This window comes from Delphinus delphis, chromosome 6 (genome assembly GCF_949987515.2).
Source record: "Delphinus delphis chromosome 6, mDelDel1.2, whole genome shotgun sequence".
NCBI lineage: Eukaryota > Metazoa > Chordata > Mammalia > Artiodactyla > Delphinidae > Delphinus > Delphinus delphis.
Window position 1 is genome coordinate 10432871 of NC_082688.1, and position 24299 is coordinate 10457169.

General features: G+C 41.5%; 1 protein-coding gene across 4 annotated transcripts in view; it reads left to right on the forward strand.

Moving 5' to 3' along the window:
• Positions 1 to 1322: 1322 nt before the first annotated feature.
• GOLGA1 (golgin A1) overlaps positions 1323 to 24299 on the forward strand; it is a 52147-nt gene continuing 29170 nt past the window's right edge. The window contains exons 1-10 of one of the 4 annotated variants that reach the window (XM_060014161.1): positions 1323 to 1447; positions 2251 to 2300; positions 3141 to 3438; positions 8108 to 8198; positions 10190 to 10264; positions 11201 to 11298; positions 12708 to 12740; positions 15127 to 15255; positions 16527 to 16696; positions 17179 to 17290. In XM_060014161.1, coding sequence (XP_059870144.1) covers positions 3304 to 3438; positions 8108 to 8198; positions 10190 to 10264; positions 11201 to 11298; positions 12708 to 12740; positions 15127 to 15255; positions 16527 to 16696; positions 17179 to 17290 — 843 coding nt within the window. In that variant the 5' untranslated portion in view covers positions 1323 to 1447; positions 2251 to 2300; positions 3141 to 3303. The other 3 variants (XM_060014162.1, XM_060014165.1, XM_060014166.1) reach the window with 3 other exon arrangements.

Below are 24299 nucleotides of genomic sequence, written 5' to 3' on the forward strand. Positions count from 1 at the left end.
ATGGTGCCTACCACCTTGAGGGGTCTTAAATAGTAGAGGATGGAGAGTTAAACATTGTTTTGATGTTTATTGAATAACAAGATTACAGAATATTTGATTTTTGTTGTCAGTGTATTGAAGACATTTTTGCATTGATAAATGTTCTCTCTAGGAATGTGATTACATTCATCAGGTGTGAACTCTTGTAAATGAATTTTGTATCTTGAATTCACGTATATATTAAGTGTATCATCGATATAAAAATAAACATTATTTGCTTAAAGTTTTTGCTACTTCTTCAGAATTGTTGACAACATAAGGGCTAAACTGATAGGGTTTGCTTCTTCCAGATAATTCCTCGGTTACTTGAAACAGTCTTGAGGTTGAGGATTTGATGCTGTTGTTTTAGTTTGTAAATTTCTGCTGCGTCCTAGTCTTGGTTTTTTCCCTGCCCTCCTCCAGGTGGGACACACTGAGGGAGGGATTGTTTCAGGGGATTGGGTTGAAGCTGCTGGCCCTCAGGCTGGTGTTGGGTCTGGGCAAGAACATGTGCAACTTCAATGTGGAATGTCTGGCTTGGTTGGCATTAAGGAGTCGAGACCCGACGTAGGCTACCAGTTTGTACTGTCATTTTGTACAAGGCAGTTTTACCTCTCTGGACTTTCTTCATCTGTCAAAAGTTGGAGGCCCATTAGTGGCTAGTGAAATGAATGTGGTGGGCTGCCGCTAGCGTGTGTTTCTAATGAAATGCAATATATCAGACTGCACTATATAATAAGGGTATGATTCCGGAAACTCTTCTTTCAATGACACATTACGTGTCCTACAAGTGGGTCACAGGCACAAAACTGAAAACACCCATTACGAAGCGCGAGTTCCCAGTACTAACGTGTGGAGCCGTAGGTTCCAGCGTGAGGAAGGCGGCAGGGGCTTGCAGGTACAAGGCGGCCGTGTAGGGTGCAGACTGGGATGCAGGGAGAGGAGTGAAAAGTCTGGGTTGGGCCAGCGCAGCCACGGCCTGAGGTTTCCACGCCACAGGCTGGCACCACCGCAGCAATCAGTTCTTTCCCCTTTGCACCAGGCTCCTACCACTTCCCTTGCTCCGCACCGCCCCCTTTAAAAAAAGAAAAAAAAAGGAAAGAAGTGCTTCAGCCATCCAGCCCTCCTACGAGGATTTGGCCGCCTGCTGACGTGGCGGGCCGGCTTCAGGGAGCGCCCAGCCCCGCGCCCTCCAGCGGTTCCGGCCCAACCGCCACCCCGAAGCTCGCGCCGGCCGCCGAGGAGACGGCGCTCAGGCGCATGCGCACGGTGGGACGGCCCCGCGCGCAGCCACTTCCGGCGCGCTGGTGGAAGTGCGGTTCCGGGTTGCTGCTCTGCCCGCAGGCCGGCTGTGGGGGCTGGTGACGCGGGCCGGCGCTCACGAGAGGCCCCGGAGGCGGGGCTTTGCCGGCTGCCCAGAGAGCGGCAGGTGCGCGGGCGGGGACCGGAGACACGAGCAGGCCCGTCTTTCTCCCGGTGGTCTCGGAGTGCGCCCAAAGAGGCCCCGACTGGGTTGCCCAAGACCCAAGGCGGTGGGCAGTACCGCGGTGCAGAAAGGACGAGGGTGGGGGCAGAGGCGGGCTCCCCGGCCTGGGAACCTGAAGCCTGGGGTTCCGGAATTTCCCCCCCTGCGCGACTTTGGACCAGTCACTCTTCCTCTCTGGGTCTCGGTTTCCCTGCTGTCAAATGGGAGACACATTGGTCCTTCCCTTCTTTGACAGTCCACGCACGGGCGGGTCTGGAAGGAGACTGAGTGGGATCCAAACTGCCGCGGCAGGTGGCTGGCCCCCGGGCATTAGAAAGCTCTTTTACCCAACTTAGCCATCCTTTTTCTCAGCGACTTTCTTAGTGCGAGTCAAGGCTCTGGGGTCTGGCCGGGTAAACAGTGTGACTGTCAGAATCAACTGAAATAAATACTGGCCCTGGGAAACCTTAATCTCGTTGAAGTTCTTTTGCTCACTGCTCCTCCCAAGGCGAAGTGAGTTTAGCCACTTACTACAATGAGAGATTCTGTTCTTTGTGCCTTTAAGTGAAGCTCTTAGGCAAATCACAGATGCAAAGACCAGGGTGAAGGAGGGGAGACCCCTGAGGATTGTGGTAGCACAGATTTTCTCTCCCCCTCACCTTAGTCCTTCCTGCCTCCTCTTCCACACCCCCGGCCCGACCCCGCAACATTTTGGCCTTACACTTGAGAGGAAATATTCAATGCATTTTATTTTTGTCTTCATGCAGGACAGAAAGCTTTGACCTCCAAGCTGTTTTAAATCTAGTAGATAAGCCAGGTGAGTAGGTGGTTTACAGACATTGAAGGTAAAACTTTTGAAGAATTGTACAGACTTAAATGGATGCTCTGAAGTGGTAAGAAGTCATTTGTACATCTTAGGGTGGAGCTTAGTTATCCTCCACAAAATATCAAAAGTTAAGTTTGGACCCAGAATGTAAATGTTTCATGCACGTTAGGAGGGAAAGATGATTGAATATCATGTAAAACATTGTGAGAAAAGAAATTGACTTGAGGTAATTTTAGTCACTCTTAAAAAAGAGAACCACACAGCATTTCCAGGAAACATTTAAGGATATCTGATACGTTGGCTGGCTTGCCTGTTTTTTTAGGAAAAAAGTTGTCAACATTTTCTAGTGAACAGCTGATTCCAAACCATCTTGGAACATTAGAACATTATACCTTCTCCCTGTATTGAGTTACATGCTTTTGTCTAAACTGTAGTTGAACTTAATATTATTGGGGGAAGGATTCAGAAGCATTATGTTAATGTTTGCCGTGGGAAATTTTACTTGATGTGTTACATGCCACAGCCAATGTGGTGTAATTAAAAAAAAAAAAGAGTAAGGACTTGTGAGTCAGAGTCCTGGGTTCAAATGCCAACGCTGCATTTAGCCACACAATCTTTGGCAGATTACTTCACCTCCTTGAGACTGGATTTCCTTATCTGTACGTGCATCTGTAGCACCTGAGTGCTTTTCAGATGTTTAGTAATTGTGTTCTAGTAAGTGTGCATGTAAACTTATGAAACTTAATCTTGAAACCTGAAGCTTAACAAAACAACCCAGATGTGAAATTTCTCTGGTGTTTAACTTAGAGCGCTCTTTCATCTGATTTATAGATACGCTATTGCCACAAGCCTTTGGCCCACATTTCAGTGGGAATGCAGTTAGTTTGGATATCTGGAACTTTTTAGGCACCTGTCTCGGAATTCCTGGTTGCTGGCCTAACAACTGTTGGGGGTTCAAGACCTGGCCATCAGTGCAGGATAGCCACACAGCAAAATGTTTGCAAAACTAAAGAAGAAAATTGCAGAAGAGACTGCTGTCGCTCAGAGGCCAGGAGGTGCTACTAGGATCCCACGATCAGTGAGCAAGGAATCAGTTGCCTCCATGGGAGCTGACTCAGGAGATGATTTTGTAAGTATCTTCTCTAGTTTTTAATGTTTGGTACAGCCTCATTGTATTTTTAAAATAATATTTCAGGGAATCTTTGCAATAAATTTTTATTATTATTATTTTGTGATAGCCTTTTTTTATATATATACATTTTTAGATATTTATGTATTTGGCTGCTCTGGGTCTTAGTTGCGGCCCTCAGGATCTTTGTTGCGGCACGCAGGATCTTTAGTTGCAGCATGCGGGATCTTGAGTTGCAGCATGTGAACTCTCAGTTGCAGCATGTGGGATCTAGTTCTCTGACCAGGGATCGAACCTGGGCCCCCTGCATTGGGAGCATGGAGTCTTTAGCTACTGGACCACCAGGGAAGTCCCTCCAATAAGTATTTTCTTTTAAAATTGCAAGATTATTTGTAGTTTATGTCTGATTCTTCTTGCTCTGAGGTGCTTTTCTATTTTTTTATTTTTCGTGGGTCCCTTTGCATATTCTCTACATTGTCCTCTTGTGCTCTTTTTTCATCTATATACCTTGTGCATCTTCTTTTACATTTTGTTTCTCGAAATACTTTGGCTTGTTGTGTCTGCACATATATACACTCTAAGTCATTGTTGCTTAGCGAGGTCTGTGAGTTTGGTGTGGAATTAGCCAGGGAATTAGCACTATTTTAGTGGGAAAATTGATGAAAAGATTGCACTGATGGCTGCATTGTATCCCTTATTTGTAAAATACCTTTGTAGCTGGAAAGATTTGAGGATGCTGCTGTGTTAGGTAAGTGTCATGCCTTAGGATTAAAATCGGGTCGGTGGCATATAACAGGATCCTCTTAAAGTTAGATAACTTAAAAGAAGTTATTTATAATGCTTGATATATGTAAAAGAATGTATGTAATGTAAGTGTAAAGTATAAGGCATAAAAATAAAATGAATGCTTGTTAAATCTGTCACCTATACAGAGAACTAGAACATTATCGGTGCTGTCAAAGCCCCTTGTTTGCTCCTTCTTGGTTCCCTTCCCTTTCCGCCCCTTCAGGTAACCTGTCCAAAAGTTTGTGTATATCAGTCCTTTGCTTTTTAAAATATCCTACCAGATACATATATATTCATAAACAATCTGTTGTTTAATGTTGCTTGTTTTCAAACTTTATAAAAATGGTACACTATAGGTGATTCATTTATTTTTACTGCTGTATAAAATTCCAGCATTTGAAAAGGCCACAATTTGTCTCTGTCTTCTACTAGTGATAGATACTTGAGTTGTTTCCATGGTCAGATGAGTCCTCCTTTCTTATACTATCTGTTCAGGTCAGATTACGTGGCAGAAGCTATTAGGTTATTGGGGTGGAACAATAGATGACCAGATCTAAATTATCATTCGCTCCTGTATTTAACAGGAAATATAAATGCACATTTGATCACCAGGCTGAAGGACATAGTTTTAATGCTGAGTTCTGTGGCAGAAGTACTTGCTTTGCCTTCACACTGACTTGCTAAATGAAGTCTCTCATCTTGAATGTATTCCAGATATGGAGATTGGCCTGAATTCAGGAAATACTTTGCTGTGTGACTTCTAAAGTTATCTGTTTGAACTTATTTATGTATACATTCTGATCTTCACTCCCTATCTCTAGACCTTTATATCCCATTGCATATATTTCTCCAGCCAGGTGGCTTTCCTCTGGTATCTCAAATTCTAACATGAACAAAACTGAATTCATTAACTCCATTTCTACATGTGCACCTTCATCCCCCAAGTCACCAGCAAGAAACCTTGCAGACATTTTAGACTCTTCGCTTCTTCACTTCTTGGTGTCCAGTTAGTCAGCAAGTATTTTGGCTTCCATCTCCTGACTCAAACTTACCCTTTGTACTCCATTTACTAGTAGTACATTTTACTTCCATTTTATTTCAGTCTGTCTTTCTTTCGTGGACAAATGTGGTAGCCTATCTGGGCCCCCTGGCTCCAGTAACTCCCCAGAGCGGACTTGTTCATGTCTGTCCAATGCTTGAAACTCCTCAGTGGCTTCCCCATCATCTGCAGGATGAAGTGCAAAGTCATTATTATAGTATAATGGTAAACCTCTGTGGTCTTGTCACAGCTAACCCATCCTACCGTTATCTCATTCTACTTTCCTATACCCTGTGCTCCAGCCATTGTACATTGAACTTAATGTACTTTATGGAATGGACAACTTTCCATCATACCTACAAATGCTTGCATATTCTGTCTCCTCTCTCTGGAATTTCTCCTATGTCCTCCTCTCACTTCTGAATTCCTCTGACATACTTGTGTGCATCCTTCAAGACTTGGCTCACATGTTACTTCCAGGAAGCCCCCTTGACCCGACCTGCCCATCTCACCCCCTCTACTCTTTATCCCTACTGGCTGAATTTGGTCCCTTGTCTCCTATATCCTCTGTAATATCACCTGTTACACTGCATTGTTGTTGATGATTTGCTTGTTTGGCTCTCCCACTAAACTGGGAGCTTCATGAGAGGCAGTAGAGTAACAGTTAGGAACTCAGGCCAGGTTATGGAGGTAGACCTGGATTTGATTCCTCTTTCATCATTATTGTGTGACCTTGGGAAAATTTTTTGTCACTTTTCTGTGCCTTAATTTCCACATCTATAAAATGGAGATAGGAACTATACCTGTCTTTATTAAAGTATGTGTGTTGGGGCAGGGTGGGCAGGCAAGGTTCCTACCCCTAGGTTCGATTATTCATTAGAAGAACTCACAGGACTCAGCATATAGTTTTACTCACTACTATCATTTACCACAGTGAAAACATTTACTACAAGGAAAAATTAGCAAAGGGAAAAGGTGCATGAACAAAGTCTGGAGGAAAGCAGGCACAGGCTTCCAAGAGTCCTCTCCCAATGGAGTTGCATAGGGCACACTTATTTCCCTCAGCAAGGAATTGTGACAACACAGGATAAAATGTTATCTATCAAGGAAGCTCATTAGAGACTCAGTGCCCAGGAATTTTACTGGAGGCTAGTCATATAGGCACCCTCTGCCTAGCATTTACCAAAATTCCAGACTCCTAGAACGAAAACAGGTGTTCAGCATAAACCATATTTTTGGCACAATTAGTTTAGGTACAGTGAGCCATTCTTATCAGGAATGGTGAGAACCCTTGTAAAATCTAAGTTCCCACAGGCCAGCCAAGGGCTCGCCTTACAAGCAGGCCTTGCCAAGGATAGCAGTCTCAGGCCTGGGATGTTAACTATTTTCTGCATAGTATATAAAACACTTAGTATAGTGCCTGGCTCTTAATAAGCACTTCGTAATTCGTAGTTGCTGCAGCTGCTGCTGTTTTAGGTCGGGACTCCGTTTCACCACTGTTTCCAGTGCTTAGCACAGTGCTAAGAATAGATGTCTCACTGACAGTAATAATCATAACTTGTACTACTAATAGATGATACGTATTAAAGTTAATTACGTGCCAGGCTGTGTTTTCAAGACCTGACAAATATTCATTTATTTAATCCTCATCACAGCTTTGTGACGTAGATTATGTTTGTTACATTTTACATGTGAGGAAACCAGTGCACAGAGAAGTTAAGTAATTGGTCCAAGTTCTTGTAGTTTGTTAGTGGTGAAGATGGGACTTTAACCTGGGCCTTCCGCCTCCTGAGACTCCCTTTTAACTATACCCTCCATAATGGACAAGTAAGTGGCTCAGTGGGTAAATGAATATTTAAAATGAGTTGTTCAATCACCTGTAAATACATTTTGGCAGTAAATGGGGAAGACTGAAGACTGGATATTAGATACTATTATTTTTTGATTTTGTTAGGTATAATAATGGTATTGTGGCGATAAAGGAAAATGTCCTTATATTTTAGAAATGTTTATCAAAATATTTAGGATGAAATGTCAATGTCTGCTATTTGAAGTACTATAGTAGAATAAAAATTGATGAAGCAAATATGGGAAAAATCAGCAGTTGTTAAAGTAGAGAGAGAGTGTTCATTAAACCACCCTCCTTACTCTTCTGTATTTTTAAAATTTTATAATCAAAAGTAGAAAGATAAAGTGATTTATTTATTAGCAGTAGTAAGCAGTGCCCAAAGTAGTAGCAGTGCACATGTTTTAAGATAAGCTAAATTATTGGGAAAATTTGACATCTCATTAATACAGTGATTTACTGAATGTATATTATCTGCTAAAGTTTTTGATGCATTTTAGAGCTATAGATTGATACCCCTTTGTTTTACAGATGAAGATACTGAAACTTTATCAATGTCAGTGATAGGTTCTTCATCACAGACCAACCAGCCTTTCTTTGGTCCCTTGCTAAAGAACCTTCTTCCCTTTACCTCAGGATTTTACCTTTGGAAAAATAAAGTGCTTTACTTTTTTATCTGAAAATATATTTTTTTGTATTATGTACTTGGTGTAATATGATCATAATGGATTTGTTTACCACTGTGTATGCCAGTAGTGTGTGTGCGCGCATACACACACACACACACACACACAATTTATCTGTTTTGCATCTTGTATCTCTTCACATTATACATGGAGGTAGTGTTGCTTCTACTTTATAGTTAGAGAAACTTTTCAGTTATCACTTAAAGTGTAACCAAACCTAAAATAAGAGTTGTTGCTTTCTGATTGAATATTGTGGTCTCACGCTGCTAAAAATCCAGGTATGAATACAACCTCTTATATCTGTCTCAACAGGCGTCTGATGGAAGCAGCTCCAGAGAAGATCTTTCATCCCAGCTTTTGAGAAGGAATGAACAGATACGGAAATTAGAGGCCAGGCTTTCTGGTATGTCTAAGAACTCATAAGAAGCAAACAAAGGAAACTTGCCTTGCCTGACCCTCTTTGCCTATAAGAAAGCCAAACAGCATAACCTTACAGTTATTTTGACATATTTTGATATTCTCAGTCAAAAAGGAGCAACTTGTACCCCCTTTAATCCCTTCTTTTGTTAGTGTACTGAATAGTGTAAATTCAAAACTGAGTTTTAAAGTTAAAAAAAAAAAACTGACGTTTTTCTGCTCCTGAGATTTCTAGCCGTGGATATAAAAGGTATTAAAAGCATATGTAGATTTAACTATCTTTCATCCATTAGCCTAGCTTGCTTTCAGGTGGAGAGGGTTAGGAGATAGCATTTTTAGGGAATGGCCAACAGATGTTGGATTCTTCAGCACCAGACAGGGTTTGGTGCTACGTTGCCACTTGCTACAGATACATATCACCTGTGTAATGTCTTTCTGGGTCTTTGGGCTACTTTTCAGTGGTATTTCTAACTTCAGCACCTGTATAGAAGCTATAACTCTCATTATGTCTTTTATGTGCAGTTTACGATGTACACCACTCCTATTACATTCTTTGCCTGAGCAGAGGGCATATTTGTGATAGAGTTGTGAGTTCTTATTTTGGTTTCTGCCAGTAGATACATTTTGAAAGCTTCAGCCTGTGAAGTGGTCAATGACTTCTGTGTTTGTTTTTGTCCTTTGGCCTTATGCCCATTTTACTGTAATGAAAGCAACAGACTACAAAATTCACCAAGTTGTATGTGAAATATTTGTGTTTGTGTAGTTATCAAAGGTATATAGTATAACTCACAGCTCCTAGCTAGTCCATTATCTCATTTTGTTCTCACTCTAGCCTAACAATGCTTAGTGACATTAAGGTCACAGAGGTAGTAGGTGGTAGAGCTGGGATCCAAACCACTACAGTCTGCTTTAAACTCAATTGTTATTATCCTGTTACCCCTACCTGTAAGTAATACCAGTAACAGAGGTGAAGTAACTTTATATTTGTTCAGTGTTGGGGAGAAAGCTCTAAGGTAATATGGATCTTCCCTAAATAGTTTGGGCTTGACTGATGTTAGAGGAGGGACCGGGAAGAGGACTGACATTTATTAAGCCCACTTAGGTCCTGGGCATTTACCTACAGGCTCAGTGTGAATAATAATAACAACCACAGTATCAGCTACCCTTTATTGAGCATTGTGTGCAACGTGCTTAAAGCACTTAGTTTGTTTTATAATTAAGGCATATAGAACATTTAGTTTATTATCTAATACATCCTTTGAGGTAGATAAATTAATATCATCATTTCATAAATGAAGAAACTAATACTTAGGATCAATAATTTGCTTAAGGTCTCTCAGCTAAGGACTGACAGAGTTGGGATTTGAACTAAAGCCTGTCTACTTTTCCACTATACCATACTATCTTCTTTGGCTACCAAGGTAATTAATTCTGACTTTCACCTTTAATATGTCATAGGCAGCTCAGTTCTGTGTAGAAAGGAAGCTGACTTTTCTAGAGAATTAAGTACTTTTATTGCAAAGGCAATACTGTGGTAAGATGTTTGCTATTGCCCTAACCACTGTCACTCAGTTGTATGGACTCTTAAGTGAGCTGTTCAGTGAATTCCCTTTGATCTATCCTACTGCTAAGACTGGAAAGGAAGGTGAAACTGAGATTTGAAATTAAGTAATGAGATAATGGTTTTCATGGCGGGGCATTTCTGATGACCAGACCAGGCCCAGTTCTTGTTCTCTCTCAAGGCTAAACAAATCTGCCTGTTTGTATTCACCATTTACACTGTGGGTAGTTTGTACTATACCTGTTTGCCTGTGTTGTTCATTGTTAATGGGAGGCTGTCTGCCCAGCTTTCCTTAACAGGAATGGTTTTCAGGTTGAGAAAATCATCATCATTTTCATTCATTTTTTTTTGTTTAATTAACTTCCTTTCCTGATGTTTGTCCATTCCTGGTATGTGCGTCACCCTCCTCACCCAAGACTATGCTGAACAGGTCCGAAACTTGCAGAAGATAAAAGAGAAGCTTGAAATTGCATTAGAAAAACACCAGGATTGTACGTATTTTTTTTCCTGCTTTTTTCAATCTTTCCAGGGTTTAGTTTTTTGAAATGAAACAATAGCGTATGGTTAAGTTTGTCCTTCATCATAGCCCAGATCTTTATTTTATAAGTAGTGTACTTCTTAATCAAGTTGATATAACATTTATCTGATAGTTATAAGCATACAGTTCATCCTTACGTTGCTTTATGGGCATGCTTCTTAGGAGAAGGTTATTATGTATCTCATCCAGTTGGCTGGTTTATTGGCTGCCCTTAGTTTTTAGTAAAATCAAGTGCCTGGTCCTTGGGCCTACATTAAGAAACTTTGGTTCTAGCCATAGCTTCATTGCTGCTTTGTTCAAGAACTGGGGAAAATCTTTATCTGTCATCACTCCTCTAACAATAGAACATACATTTTGTTTAGTTTACCCTAAATCATATGTTCTCCTTTGGGTTCAATCCAAGAAAGATGCTAACAGAAGTAGAAAGTTATTTTTTGTTGATATAATATATACTAAAAAAATTTTTTTGAGGAAAATAAAGTGGAAGAAGTGTTTTGCTTTGTTTTGACTTTTTGTTTTAATTCTGATAAAGTAGTAGTAGCCATCACTTAGCAATAGCATTGGTGTTTTCTGGCAACCTGCCTAACTCAGTGTTCTATCACTGTATCATTTAGAAAGTTACCCTTTGGCATCTTCCTAAATGTATATACTTGACTATAACAAAAAACCAAGAACAATTGGAAACAAGCTAAAACAAAACTGTGGTCTATTACTAAGGGCAAAAGATTCTGGGAAAGTCAAGATGGGTCAGGTTTTTCCCAGTCTCATAATCCACTCTGTGACCTTGGCCTTTTTTGTTAGGGGACAGTTGTAAAGTAATCACATGGGCTATTTGACATGCTGTTTCTGAAATATCTCCATATCTCAAATAGAGCCTCTTTGTTAACAGCTTCCATGCGGAAATTTCAAGAGCAGAATGAGACATTCCAAGCCAACAGAGCCAAAATGGCAGAAGGACTGGCTTTGGCATTAGCCAGAAAGGACCAGGTATTTTATATGTGGCACTGCCCAAGGCTGGTGGAAAGATTTCACTTAGTGACATGATTTCAAAAATCATGCCGTAAACCTGGTAGAAGATATTTACAACCCAGGAGAAAAGGAATGCTATATAAGTTCTTTGAGATTTCATTTGGCCTTAGGGTGGGAAATTATTAAGGAACTTTACAGTTATAATCATGAAATGTGTCCATAATGTGAGACTATCATTTTCCAAACTGTATAACTTTGTAAAATGGAGAGGAAAGTAGTGTGTTCGTAATCTGGTGGTGAACCCCAAGATAAGGAAAAACGTCTCTGCCCTCCAAAAACCTGTCTGAAAGCCTAGTCCCAAAACACTTGCCTTTATAGTGGAGAAGATGCTATCCAGCTAGTGATCATCCATGGAGTACATAGTTCTTACAACCTCTGTCCCAAGTTTCCTCATCCCCAGCCAACTAGACTGAGAGGAACTTCTGTAATCTCAGTAGAACCATCCATTGAAAGATGCTGAATGAATGACAATAAGAAACTAATACTATTACTGGCTCTTACAATAATTATAAAGTATATTTTGTTCAATGGCATTTTGAATTTAAGATAAGCATCAAAATACTGTAATGATAATTCTGATTTATTAAGATAGGGTCAATTTATTATATTACATTTCCTTTTAAGAAAATACATTATTTCATCTGCAGTAGGTGGGGTGGTTGGTTGACTTGTTTTACAGTGTGTATTAGTCATGTCAGACATTTACTAGCCAGAAAAAAAAATCATTCACCAATAATTAGTGAATAACTGTGATATGAATTTATATAAGTGAAGAGATAATCTAAAATTGGTGGACTCTGATTGTAGGCAGTTGGGATATAGCCTTTTGTACCAGTGGTTATTTTTTCCCCTCTTCTGTGATTGGTGAATAAGGGGCATAATCCCTTCTCCTTTAACTTTTATCAGATGGCATAAAAGATATTGGTAAAGTGAAAATGAGAAGGAAAATAATGATTAGGAGCTGCTGAAGACAACCCCTGCCCCCCGCCTGTTTTTCAGTCAATTAATTTTTATAGAGCAGTTGTAGAATTACCAACACAGCTGGTCCCAGCTACCCACTCCCAAGAAATATTAATAGTACTCATAGAAAAACCCTCAGGAATAAGCTGAAAACTGCATCAGAACATCAGATACAGCCTTGTTTGGGTGCTCTGCTTAGTAAAAATTTGCAGGCTTATGTATGTGCTTTAGAATTTTATATAAAGTTCATTTTCTTTTCCTTTTAGGACTCTTGGCTTTCTTTATATTTGCTGTTTTGTTTGGTTGATTGGTTGCTTTGGGTGGAGAGGGTTATTTTGTTTTCTTAAGATCTTGGTATTATTGATACTCTTCCCTGGAAACTGTACTTTTTTATTGTTTTGTTTTAGGAATGGTCAGAAAAAATGGATCAGCTTGAAAAGGTTAGTTCATCTTTGTTTTTGTCTCATTGTGAATGTTGGCCTCTTCTCTGGGGCTTGGAAAATGCTTTCTTCAGTACCTAGTACACTGATGGCTATACCACCTCTTGGAAGCAGGGCACTGGGTGATTAGACATTGACTTAGAAAGCTCGTGTCTTCCTTTTCCTTGGTGGGTGTACTGGACATCTTTTGTTTGCCCCTCCAGGTACACTCTCCACCCACTCTCCTACCTTTCTCTGTGTATGAAGGCTGATAGGGAATGCATCAGCAGGGCTCCATTGCCCTCTGGCTTCTAATTAAGTGTGCCTGTGGGAAACATAAAAAGAACTATGTGGTCAGGAAGTTTATTCCTTCAGCCATCTCCATGTGAGATCCCTTCAGTTTGGATGCATCCCATGGCCCAAGGTCACAGCTTCAGCTGGACCTTTGGTTCACCCTCTGATAGAGTTTCTCTTTTTGTGTTTCTTGTAACCTATTTATCCCTTTGCCCCTTTATGCCAACTGTTACTAGCACATCATCTCTTTTGGGTTTTCTTACCCCACCCACAGCTTTGAAAAGTCCCTTTATTAGACTGTCTGCAGAATATCTACTTTGAGTCTGTTTCTTGCTGGGGCTCTGATTGACACAGTGGTAACATTAGGAATAATTTTTGAGGATGCAGTTGGGAAGGATGGCATTTCTGAAGGCTCAGCATTGAGTAGATAAGAGAACCTCTTAGCTAGACACAGACGAGGAGAATTGATTATTCCAGCACCATAGCTTGTGTAACACTGTGTAGGTGCCTTATGTAATGTATTCCTGGCTCCCAGACATGAACAGGAAGATGAAATTTCACACCTACAATTAGAAAGACATTTTAATTTAAAATAATCAATAGTCAATTTGCTCAGCCCACATTATGTGCTGCTTCCTAATTCATTCCTTGTTTTCATTGAGTACTCCTAAGTTACTCTTTATGGTAGAAAATTATTTCTTTTCTTTTTCTATTTTTTTTTGCCACACCATGTGGCATGCAGGATCTTAGTTCCCCAACCAGGGATCGAACCTGTGCCCCCTGCATTGGGAGCACAGAGTCCTAACCGCTGGACTGCCAGGGAAGTCCAGAAAATTATTTCTTAGATTGATATATTCAGTTGTAAAATATATTTACTGTTAATTTTATTAAACAGATGAGTTTTATTATTGCTCCATTCTTGGGATGAAACACGAAGTTAAACCAGCGATTTTCTTTGTGTGTTCTGTAGAAATCTGATTACCCAAGCTATCAGAATGCCTTAACGTATTTACGTAAGGAAAGAATTACAGAAGAGTCAAGCTATGTCCCAAAGAAACTTGTGCTTAAAAAATATATATCTAAACATGGTGTTAATTATGGTCTTCTTAAATATGAAGGTATGGGTTAGGTTAAAGTTTTCTTGTCTTGAAAGAAACTCTTAAGATTGTAGCAGTTGAATTCTCATTGGACTATTTTTTCATCTTTTAAAATTATGGTAAAGGGGGAATCCATATAGGACTGAACTAAATAAAATCTACTTCAGTTCACTAAGATCTTTTCTCTCCATCCCCCCGCCCTACCGCAGGAGAGGTTGGGAAATATTTTAGACCAGGAAAGAGTAATGAGGCATCTATGTAGGTCTTTTAAGCCACTGTGATTTTTGGAAGTGTTATTTTTAGACTGTTTCAATTTTTTTTTATTTAATGTTTTTATACAGCAAGTTCTTTTTTTAAAACTTTTTTTAAATTTATTTTTTATACAGCAGGTCCTTATTAGTTATCCATTTTGTACATATTAGTGTATATATGTCAATCCCAATCTCCCAGTCCCACCACCCCTCCCCCCCCAGTTTTAATTTATTTTTAATCAAGAATTGGAAACTGCGACAACAGGGTTTGTCCTGAATAGAATCCATCTCAGGAAGCTATTATTTAGTAAATTGTAACCTCCTGACACCAGTCATGTCTAATTTTTGTTGACTTGCTATCTGAACTTACTAACCAAAATTAGTTCTACTTAAATGCATCTAATTTTTTAAGAGCATTCAGTCTTGTTCCAGTTATTCATGTTATTCAACCAGTTCAGTGTGTCATTGAGATAGACATGTAAAATGGATGTCTGCAATTGCTAATCAAACTTAAGCACTTTTCAAGTGTTAAGTAATTGTTGCTCTTGTTCCCCTTTTCACAGCTATCATTTAAAACATATTTATTTCTAACTTAAAGAATTTATAGATTATTTTGTAAATAATTACCGTAAAGCTTCCCATTATCAATGTATTATTGCTACTGATAAGAAATTGTCTTCAGATTTTCCTTTATTAAGAATTCTGCTTGTATAATACGGATTTCTAATGTCCTAGTTACCTGAGCTGATATCTTCTTTTGCATAGGATAAAAGGTTTCTGACAGCTCAGTTACAGGAAATGAAGAACCAGAGTTTGAATCTTTTCCAAAGGAGAGATGAAATGGATGAATTAGAGGGGTTCCAGCAGCAGGAACTAAGTAAAGTAAAGCACATGGTATGCGTTTTTGTTTTAGAAGCTAAATCCTGAATAGATGATTTTGCTAGTCATCACTCTCTAACTGCTGATAAGCATACCTTAGTTGTCTTTGATACTAATCATATTTGTATGTTTTTCAGTTTGTTAAAGTGGAAAAGTTCTGTTTGAAATGTATTTCCTTTTCCTTTTTAAACTACTGGGCATATGAGACCCCTTCTAAGCTCACAAAAATGTTATGAAAGCTTGCCTTATTGGTCCAGATTTTTTGTAATTTATTAATTAATTTATTTTTGGCTGCATTGGGTCTTTGTTGCTACACGCGGGCTTTCTCTAGTTGCGGCGAGCGGGGGCTATTCTTTTTTTTTTTTTTTTTTTTGCGGTACGTGGGCCTCTCACTGTTGTGGCCTCTCCCGTTGCGGAGCACAGGCTCCGGACGCGCAGGCTCAGCGGCCATGGCTCACGGGCCCAGCTGCTCCGCGGCGTGTAGGATCTTCCCGGACCAGGGCATGAACCCGTGTCCCCTGCATCGGCAGGCAGACTCTCAACCACTGCGCCACCAGGGAAGCCCGGGGGCTACTGTTCATTATGGTGCGTGGACTTCTCGTTGCAGTGGCTACTCTTGTTGCAGAGCATGGGCTCTAGGTGTGCGGGCTTCAATAGTTGTGGCTCGCGGGCTCTAGAGCACAGGCTCAGTAGTTGTGGCGCATGGGCTTAGTTGCTCCGCAGCACGTGGGATCTTCCCAGACCAGGGATCGAACCCCTGTCCCTTGCATTGGCAGGCGGATTCTTAACCACTGCACCACCAGGGAAGTCCCAGATTTTATTTTTAATTAATTTATTTTATTTTTATTATTTTTGGCTGCGTTGGGTCTTAGTTGCAGCACGTGGGATCTTCATTGTGACATGTGGGCTTCTCTCTAGTTGTGGTGTGCGGGCTCCAAATCGCACTGGCTCTTCACTGCAACATGCGGGCTTCTCTCTAGTTGTGGCACGTGGGCTCCAGGGCACGTGGGCTCTGTAGTTGCGGCACGCAGGCTCCAGAGCGCATGGGCTCTGTAGTTTGCAGCACGCGGGCTCTCTAGTTGAGATGCGCAGGCTCAGTAGTTGGGGCATGTGGGCTTAGTTGCCCCATGGCCTGTGGGATCTTCCCTGAACAGGGATTGAACCGCCTCCCCTGCATTGGAAGGCAGATTCTTAACCACTGGACCATCAGGGAAGTCCTTGTCCAGATTTTTTTACAAGTGTATTTCTTAGTAGTGGTCCAGTGAAACTTTCTATCTTTGTATCAGCTTTTAAAAAAAGAAGAAAGTTTGGGGAAAATGGAGCAAGAATTGGAAGCACGTACCAGAGAACTTAGTCGCACCCAGGAGGAGTTGATGATCTCCAACCAGCTGTCAGCAGACTTAAGCCAGAAGATAGAAGAGCTTCAGAGAAACTACTCAACGCTGGAAGAGCAGAGGTTCTTGCTTGGTCTGTGGGGCACATGGGTAGCGGTGTTAGTGTAGCTCTGGTTACAGCCAACCTGTCTTTCCCCATTGCTCACTGTAGCACTTCCTGATCTTAATTCTGGCAAGGTCTTCTGGACTTATCCTTACCTGCCTAGGGCTTTAGGACCCCCCTACCTACCCTCCTTCCCTCATTCCCCTTCACCTGCCTAGGCTCAGACACTCCAACCCTGCCGAGCAATTTAGTATGTTTTAGAGTTGCTAAGCTATTGAATAGCCAAAGGTAGATAAAGATTTCTTGCCTAAACCTGAGTGGAATTTTTCTCTTGGGCCTCCTGCTTCAGAGAGAGTGAAGGAGTCTTTTCCACTGATAATCTTCACAAGGCTAATGTTTGCAGCCCTGACATGTAAAGAACCATCTGTGTTTTTCCTGTGGAAGAATGTGTCTTAGGTGGGATATCCAAATTTGTTCATTGTCTGCTTTCTTTCAATAAAGAGATCATGTGACAGCTTCAAAAACAGGTGCAGAAAATAAGATCACAGCCCTGGAGCAGAAGGAACAGGAACTCCAAGCCTTCGTTCAGCAACTTTCCATTGATTTGCAAAAGGTAAGTAGAGGACTAGGAGTGGACACAAGTTGCTAGGATTCATGAATGGGGTAAAAACTATATCTGTCAGAAATTTGCGCCTCAGGGGGGCTGGTGAAAGTTCTGTTTCTCATGCAGTCCCCATTGCCCTAGTTCCTGGTGTAGCCAGGCTGCATCCAGATGGAAGGGGCCATGTAGTTGAGCAAGGGTTGCTTAACAGAAGAGGTCAGTATTGTCCTGACAGGAACTGTCAAAGCACACCATTTGATCTGCTCAGACTTGTAAACTACTATGTCATGGACCTTGAGCACAAGAAGACACAACAGCGGTGGTTGACGTGGCTAGGCTTGTACCTTTGACATACGTGGCTCTAATCCGATTTGTTCAAACGCACATAAATGATATCATTACTGTTCGTTTTTTTTGTTTGGCTAACATACATTTTTTGCCCTTCTACTCTAGGCCTGTGCTAAATTCTGAGAATATAAGGGTGAACAATAATCATATCATTATTGACTGTAGTGTTTCTCAGTGGTGTGTTCCTTACCATTTTGAGCAGAACAATATGTACTGTATGATTGTCCCATGCATTGCAGGACATTTAGTTTTCCTGGCCCCTGTGTTCTGAATGCCAGCAGCATCCTTCAGGCATTGACAAGCCAGCCCTTATCCTCATATAGGCAAAACACCCCCTAACAGGTGGTACCAAAAACCCTACCCTCATCCCCTGAGAACCACTAATCTCAAGTGCACCAGAGACTTACAGTATTATTACAGTACAGTAAGATTTGTGTAAAAGAGAAGTCTATATACCCCTTCTAGCTATTAGCATACTTACAGATACCTAAATAGAAGCCGAGAGAGGTCATATACCTTGTTCAAAGTTACACGGTAAGTGACAGAGCTGAATTCTAACCCAAGTCTTACTCCAAAGCTCATGCTTGTTCCACGGGGCTTTGTTGACTCACAACAAGGAGCACCCAGTAAATAGATCTAGACACCTATAGTGTTTTGTCTCAGAGGCCTACTGTTTCATGATAGAACTCAAACCTCCTGTTTGACAAGAAAAAAGTTCACAACTCGGTAAGTCCCAAATAAGTGAAACGGATTTTTCAAATGCAAAGGATATGCCATAGGGAGAGTGCATTTCCAGTGCAGGAGTCAAGGAACTGTTCCTGGAGGAACTGGAATTTCAAGGATGGGTAGGACAGCAGGAAGCAGAGAAGACAGAAGGGTATAGAATACATTTTGCGGGGGGGGGGGGGGGGGGGTTGGAGAGAATAACAGACACAAAACTTTGGGATTCACAGGACCGTTTGATATTAGAACCATCCATCCATTTCATAATTGGAAAAGGTAATTTTCCAGACTCTGGTCCCACTGAGTTCCCTCATTCATTCTAAAAATATAATTTGAGTTTTATTATGTGTCAAGGTCTGTGCTCTGTGCTGGGTGTTAGAAATACTAGGGTGAGCAAAACAGATATCACCCTTGCCCTTGTGGAATTTAGTCTAGAGGGGAAGTGAGACATTAATCAATAATCACATAGATATATAATTACAAACCATGATGTGTTGCTGTGAAGGAAAACCACAGGATGCTGTGAGATCCTGTAAGAGGGCATCAAATCAGATCTAGCGTTGGAGTCATAGAACACTTTCCTTGAGGAAGTAACACTTGAACTGAGATGAACTACTGAAGCTTGTGAGGGTAGGAATGATGGCAGAGAATTTTAAATAGGAAATAGTATGAACAATAAACCCAGAAACTGAGGCAGTAAAGGGAGTAGCGCCTTCAAGGAAGTGGAAGAAGCCTGGAAGGGTAACACAGAGTGAGGGAGAGGATTACTCTGGCTGTTAGAGGAAACATTGAAAGGGTTTCCAGTTAGGAAGCTATTGCAGTTGTGCAGGCATTAGACGGTGACTTTGACAAGAGTCGGGGTGGAAATGACGGGGGAGGAGACAAATTTAAGAAATCGTGAGGAGACGGACCCACTTGGTAATGTGGTAAATACAGGAGAGGAGCAAGAGGAAAGGAGGTGTTTGGGGTGATTTCTGGGTTTCTGGCTTAATCACCTGAGTGGCTGATGCTGTCAGTCATCAGGCTAAGATAGCACTAACGGAAGGTCAGTTTTCTCATAAAGATGATGAGTTTAGAGTCCTTTTCTTTGTTGTCCTTGTTAATATTGAGTAGATATGAAATAATATTTATGAAACATAAGTAAGGTAAATAGTGTAACAAGCTAATGAACTGCCATGTAGCTACTACTCCACAGGTTAAGAAAGAGAACAGTGTGTTTACCTTTGAGATTCCTGGTGTGCCCTTTACTCTTCCATCACATTCTTTTTACCGTCTTAAGTAAGCTTATCTAGAAATTACTCCACTTCCTAGCTTTGCTTTACAATTTTATCCCTAAACAGTGGCTTCTTTCATTTATCATGCTTGTTAACATTATATAAATGAAGTGCTGTAGGTATTCTTCTAATGCTACCTTTCTGTGCTCAAGGTTGTATTCTGAGACACATTCATATGGACACATGCCGCTATAATTTAATCTTTTCTCAACTGTGTAGTATGAAGTTACTAAAATTCATTTATCCATTCTATTGACAGTGGGCATTAAGGTGTTTCTGGTTTTTGCTTTTACAAACAAGGCTGCTGTGAACTTTTGTCTGCCTGTGAATGAGTTAACTGTAGGGTATATTTGAGATGTGAAAAGTTAGGGTCAAAAGATTTGTACTTTTCAACTTTACTAGGTAATGCCCAGTTTTTCCATAGTAGTTGTAGTAATTTACAAACATTCACCAGCAGTGTATAAGAATTTGGGTTCCTCTGCTTCCTTGACAGGTGATATATTGTCAGACTTTTAATTTTTGCCAATCTGGCCACGCTGCATGGCTTGCAGGATTTTAGTTCCCCGAACAGGGATTGAACCTGGGTCCTCGGCAGTGAAAGCGCAGAGTCCTAACCACTGGACCACCAGGGAATTCCCTCTCACCATGATTTTAATTTGCTTTTCCCAGATTATTAATGAAGTTCAGCATATTTTCATATGTTTATCAGTCATTCGTGCTCTTCTGTGAAGTGCTGGTTCAAATCTTTGGCCCATTTTCTATTACATTTTCTGTCTTTTTCTCACTAATCGTCAGAGTTCTTTATATGTATCCTGGCTGCCATGCCCCTCGGTCAGTTATGTGGGCTGCAAATGTGTTCTCCCAGTTTGGGCTTTGCCTTCACACTCTTTATGGTTTCTTCTGTTGAACATATGCTCTTCATTTTAGTACAGTTGAATTTATTATTTTCCTTTAAATTTATACTTTGTCTCTTTAAAAAAACCTTTCCTCACTTGGAATCATAACATTATTCTCCTATATTATTATCTGAAAATTTTAGAGTCTTGACTTTATTTTCAAGTCTTTAACATACCTGAAATGTGATTTTGGTGTGAGAAAGGGATCTGTGTCTTATTTTTATTTTAATTGTTTTAGTACCATTTATTGAAAAATCTGTCTTCTCACTGATCTGCAATGCCAGCTTTATCATGATTCAGTTTTCCATTTGTACATGGAACCACTCCTGGACTTCGGGGTGTATGCACCTGTGGTATTTGCACAATACTAAGCATTGCCTTACTAGCTACAGTATTAGGATAAGTCCTGGTGTCTGACAAGACAAGTCTCGGTACCTAGTTCTTTTTCAGGAGTATTTTGAATATCGTTGGCCTATTGCTCTTCCACAGAACAACTTGTCAGGCACCTTAAAAAACCTGGTGGAGAGGCTCCAGAAAGACCATTAGCCTCTCTGCCAGGTGAGGACACAGAAAGAAGTGCCAGCTATGAACTAGGAGATGAGCCTTCACCAGAGGTGACCATGCTGGCACCTTGATCGTGGACTTCCCAGCCTCCAGCACCGTCACCTGCCCAAATGCAACCTTGAACCAAACCAGATGCCAGAGGGAAGAGAGTGTCTGTTGATATTGTCCAGGCTGCGGATGTCTCCAGGAAAAATTGGAAAAGATGAAGGGGGCATGGGTTCAAGCCCTGGTCCGGGAAGATCCCACATGCCATGGAGCAACTAACTAAGCCTGTGCACCACAACTACTGAACCTGCGCTCTAGAGCCTGTGAGCCACACCTACTGAAGCCCGTGTGCCTGGAGCCCGTGCTCCACAACAAGAGAAGCCACTGCAATGAGAAGCCTGCACACCGCAATGAGGAGTAGCCTCCACTCGCCACAACTAGAGAAAGCCTGCGCACAGCCTTAAATAAATAAATAAATAAACAAACAAACAAACACACACCTGGTGGGATATTGATTGGAATTGCGTTGACTCTGAAGATGCATTTGCAGAACATTGATTACTTTATCATGTGAGTTTTCTTATCCAAGAACACAGTGTCTGTCTCTCTAGATATTCAATGTTACTGTTACTTTAAAAATGACTCTCAATAAGGTTCTATAATTTTTTCCAGAAAGGTTTATTTATTTATTTATTTGGCAGCGTTGGGTCTTCATTGCTGCACGCAGGCTTTCTCTAGTTGTGGCGAGCAGGGTCTACTCTTGGTTGCAGTTTGCGGGCTTCTCATTGCAGTGGCTTCTCTTGTTGCAGAGCACGGGCTCTAGGTGCACGGGCTTCAGTAGTTGTGGCACACGAGCTCAGTAGTTGTGGCTCGCAGGCTCTAGAGCGCAGGCTCAGTAGTTGTGGTGCACAGGCTCAGTTGCTGCATGGCATGTGGGATCTTCCTGGACCAGGGCTCGAATCCATGTCCCCTGCATTGGCAGGCGGATTCTTAAATAACCACTGTGCCACCAGGGAAGCCTTCCATTCCTTTTATTTCCTTCTCTTGTCTTATTGCATTAGCAAGAACTTCCAGATGATGTTGAAAAGGAGTAGTGAGAGGGGACATCCTTGCCTTGTACCTGATCTTAGTGGGAAAATCTTTGAGTTTCTCACCATTAAGTATGGTGTTAGCTGTAGCACATTAGGTGCTGAGGGCTTGAAGTAAAACAGCCAGAGTGTGGGGAGTTGCTCTGTGTGGGATATGGTGCACAAGAAAACTAAATGGAAATTGGCAACTGATTCTTCTGTTCCTGACTCTGCCCAACACGGTGACTTATATAAGACTTGTTTGTTCTCTTGGTTGTTACTGGAAAGGGTCACATGTATCTCTCAAGTTCATACTGATGTGTAATATAAGGAGTACAGACTTTGGGCCAAGAAGGCTTGGATTTGAATCCTTATTCTGTCACCAAGGTGTGTGCTGTTGGGCTAGTAGTCCCTAAGCTTCAATTTCCCTGTAAATGGACACAGTGAAGGATGGTTGTAAGGACTAGAGGATGAGCTTGCACATGCTTTGCAAACTGTAGCTGCTCCTGCACCATGCTATTGTAATTATTACTGTTATCAACATTGTTAGTAAGAGACCCATTAAAGATGGGTCAGCTGGGCCAAAACTTTTTTCTTTCCTATCAGACTACCTCTCCCTCCTGTATTCTCTGCTTTGCATAATGTTACCATTCATCCAGGTATCTGAGCCACAGACTTGGCAGTTGTCTTCACTTCTTCTTTCCTCTTCACCCAGCCCCCTGGTCATGTTGAACTTGTCTGTTTACCCCTTTACACATGCTGCCTTTTACCCAGAATGCTTGTTCCTCTCCCCCATCTTCCACCTGGACTTGCCTGCTTAGGAGGCCTGATCTGATTGCCCCCGTTAATCCCTTCTGCCTCTGATACCTCATAGCACCTTGCATGTCTCTCTGTTACAGCATGATTGTATTGTTTTATAATTAACTGTGTGTATATCTCTTTTTACCAGCAGCCTCCATGCTTCTATGGGTCAGTAACTATAGCTGATTATATTCCTAGAGACAACACATAGAGTATAGGCTTGATAAAAGTTTTTGAATTATGGGATCTTTTTTTTTTAATTTACTTATTTTTGGCTGCGTTGGGTCTTCGTTGCTGCGCGTGGGCTTCCTCTAGTTGCAGTGAGCGGGGGCTATCCTTCGTTGTGGTGAGCAGGCTTCTCATTGCAGTGGCTTCTCTTGTTGTGGAGCATGGGCTCTAGGCGTGCAGGCTTCAGTAGTTGTGGCTCACAGGCTCAGTAGTTGTGGCGCATGGGCTTAGTTGCTCCGCGGCATGTGGGATCTTCCCAGACCAGGGCTCGAACCCGTGTCCCTTGCATTGGCAGGCAGATTCTTAACCATTGCGCCACCAGGGAAGCCCGAATTATGTGATCTTGAATCCATTCTTCAAACTTCTCCTCCACTATATATGTGGTCACCCCTGTGAGAATTCAGAATGGCAAGTGCTTCTTCCCAAAATCCTAGGCCCATGTAGCTACATCTTATTCTGAGGAGAAAACTGGCTGGGTTGCAAGCTAAACATGAAAGTCTGTGGCTTGAGATGGAGCAGCAGATCATAAGGTGAGGGAATCTGAGGAAGCACAGTATTGTGAGGAGGTTCAAGTCTTCACAATGAAATGTTGATGCCATGCGACCTTATTTTGGAGTGGAGAATGGGCATGTTCAGTGGATGTAAGGACCACTGTGAGCTAAGAAATTGTATATTCAAAGGATTCTGGATCCTCAGCTTTGATGTTGAGCAGCATTTGGAGATTGACAGTTGTGAAAGGAACAAATGTAGTCCCAACCCACCACTGCCACCACTACCATCACTGCTAAAGAGGTAGACTGAAATAAATAAGTGGGCAGCTGGTGATCTGGGGCCATGGTGTAAGGTGCTGCTGTGATTCAGAGGTGCTCCCTGTCCTGTGAGCCAGGGTGAATATCATTGTTTGTTTCAGTTCTGTCTTCAGCCTTAAGGCAGCTACAGTGGCATCATGACTGCTTCATCCAGCCCCACGTTTCCAGGCGTATTGTTCTGTAGGTCATTGTAGGGCTGGCTGGGAGCTTCTTCAGTGGAATTACCTCTGCTGGTTCTTGGCATCTGGTGTAAAGTTGTAGGTCCTGTTGGCCTCTGGATTAATAGGATTAAACCTATGTTTGATGAGAGTGGGAGGGGGAGCATT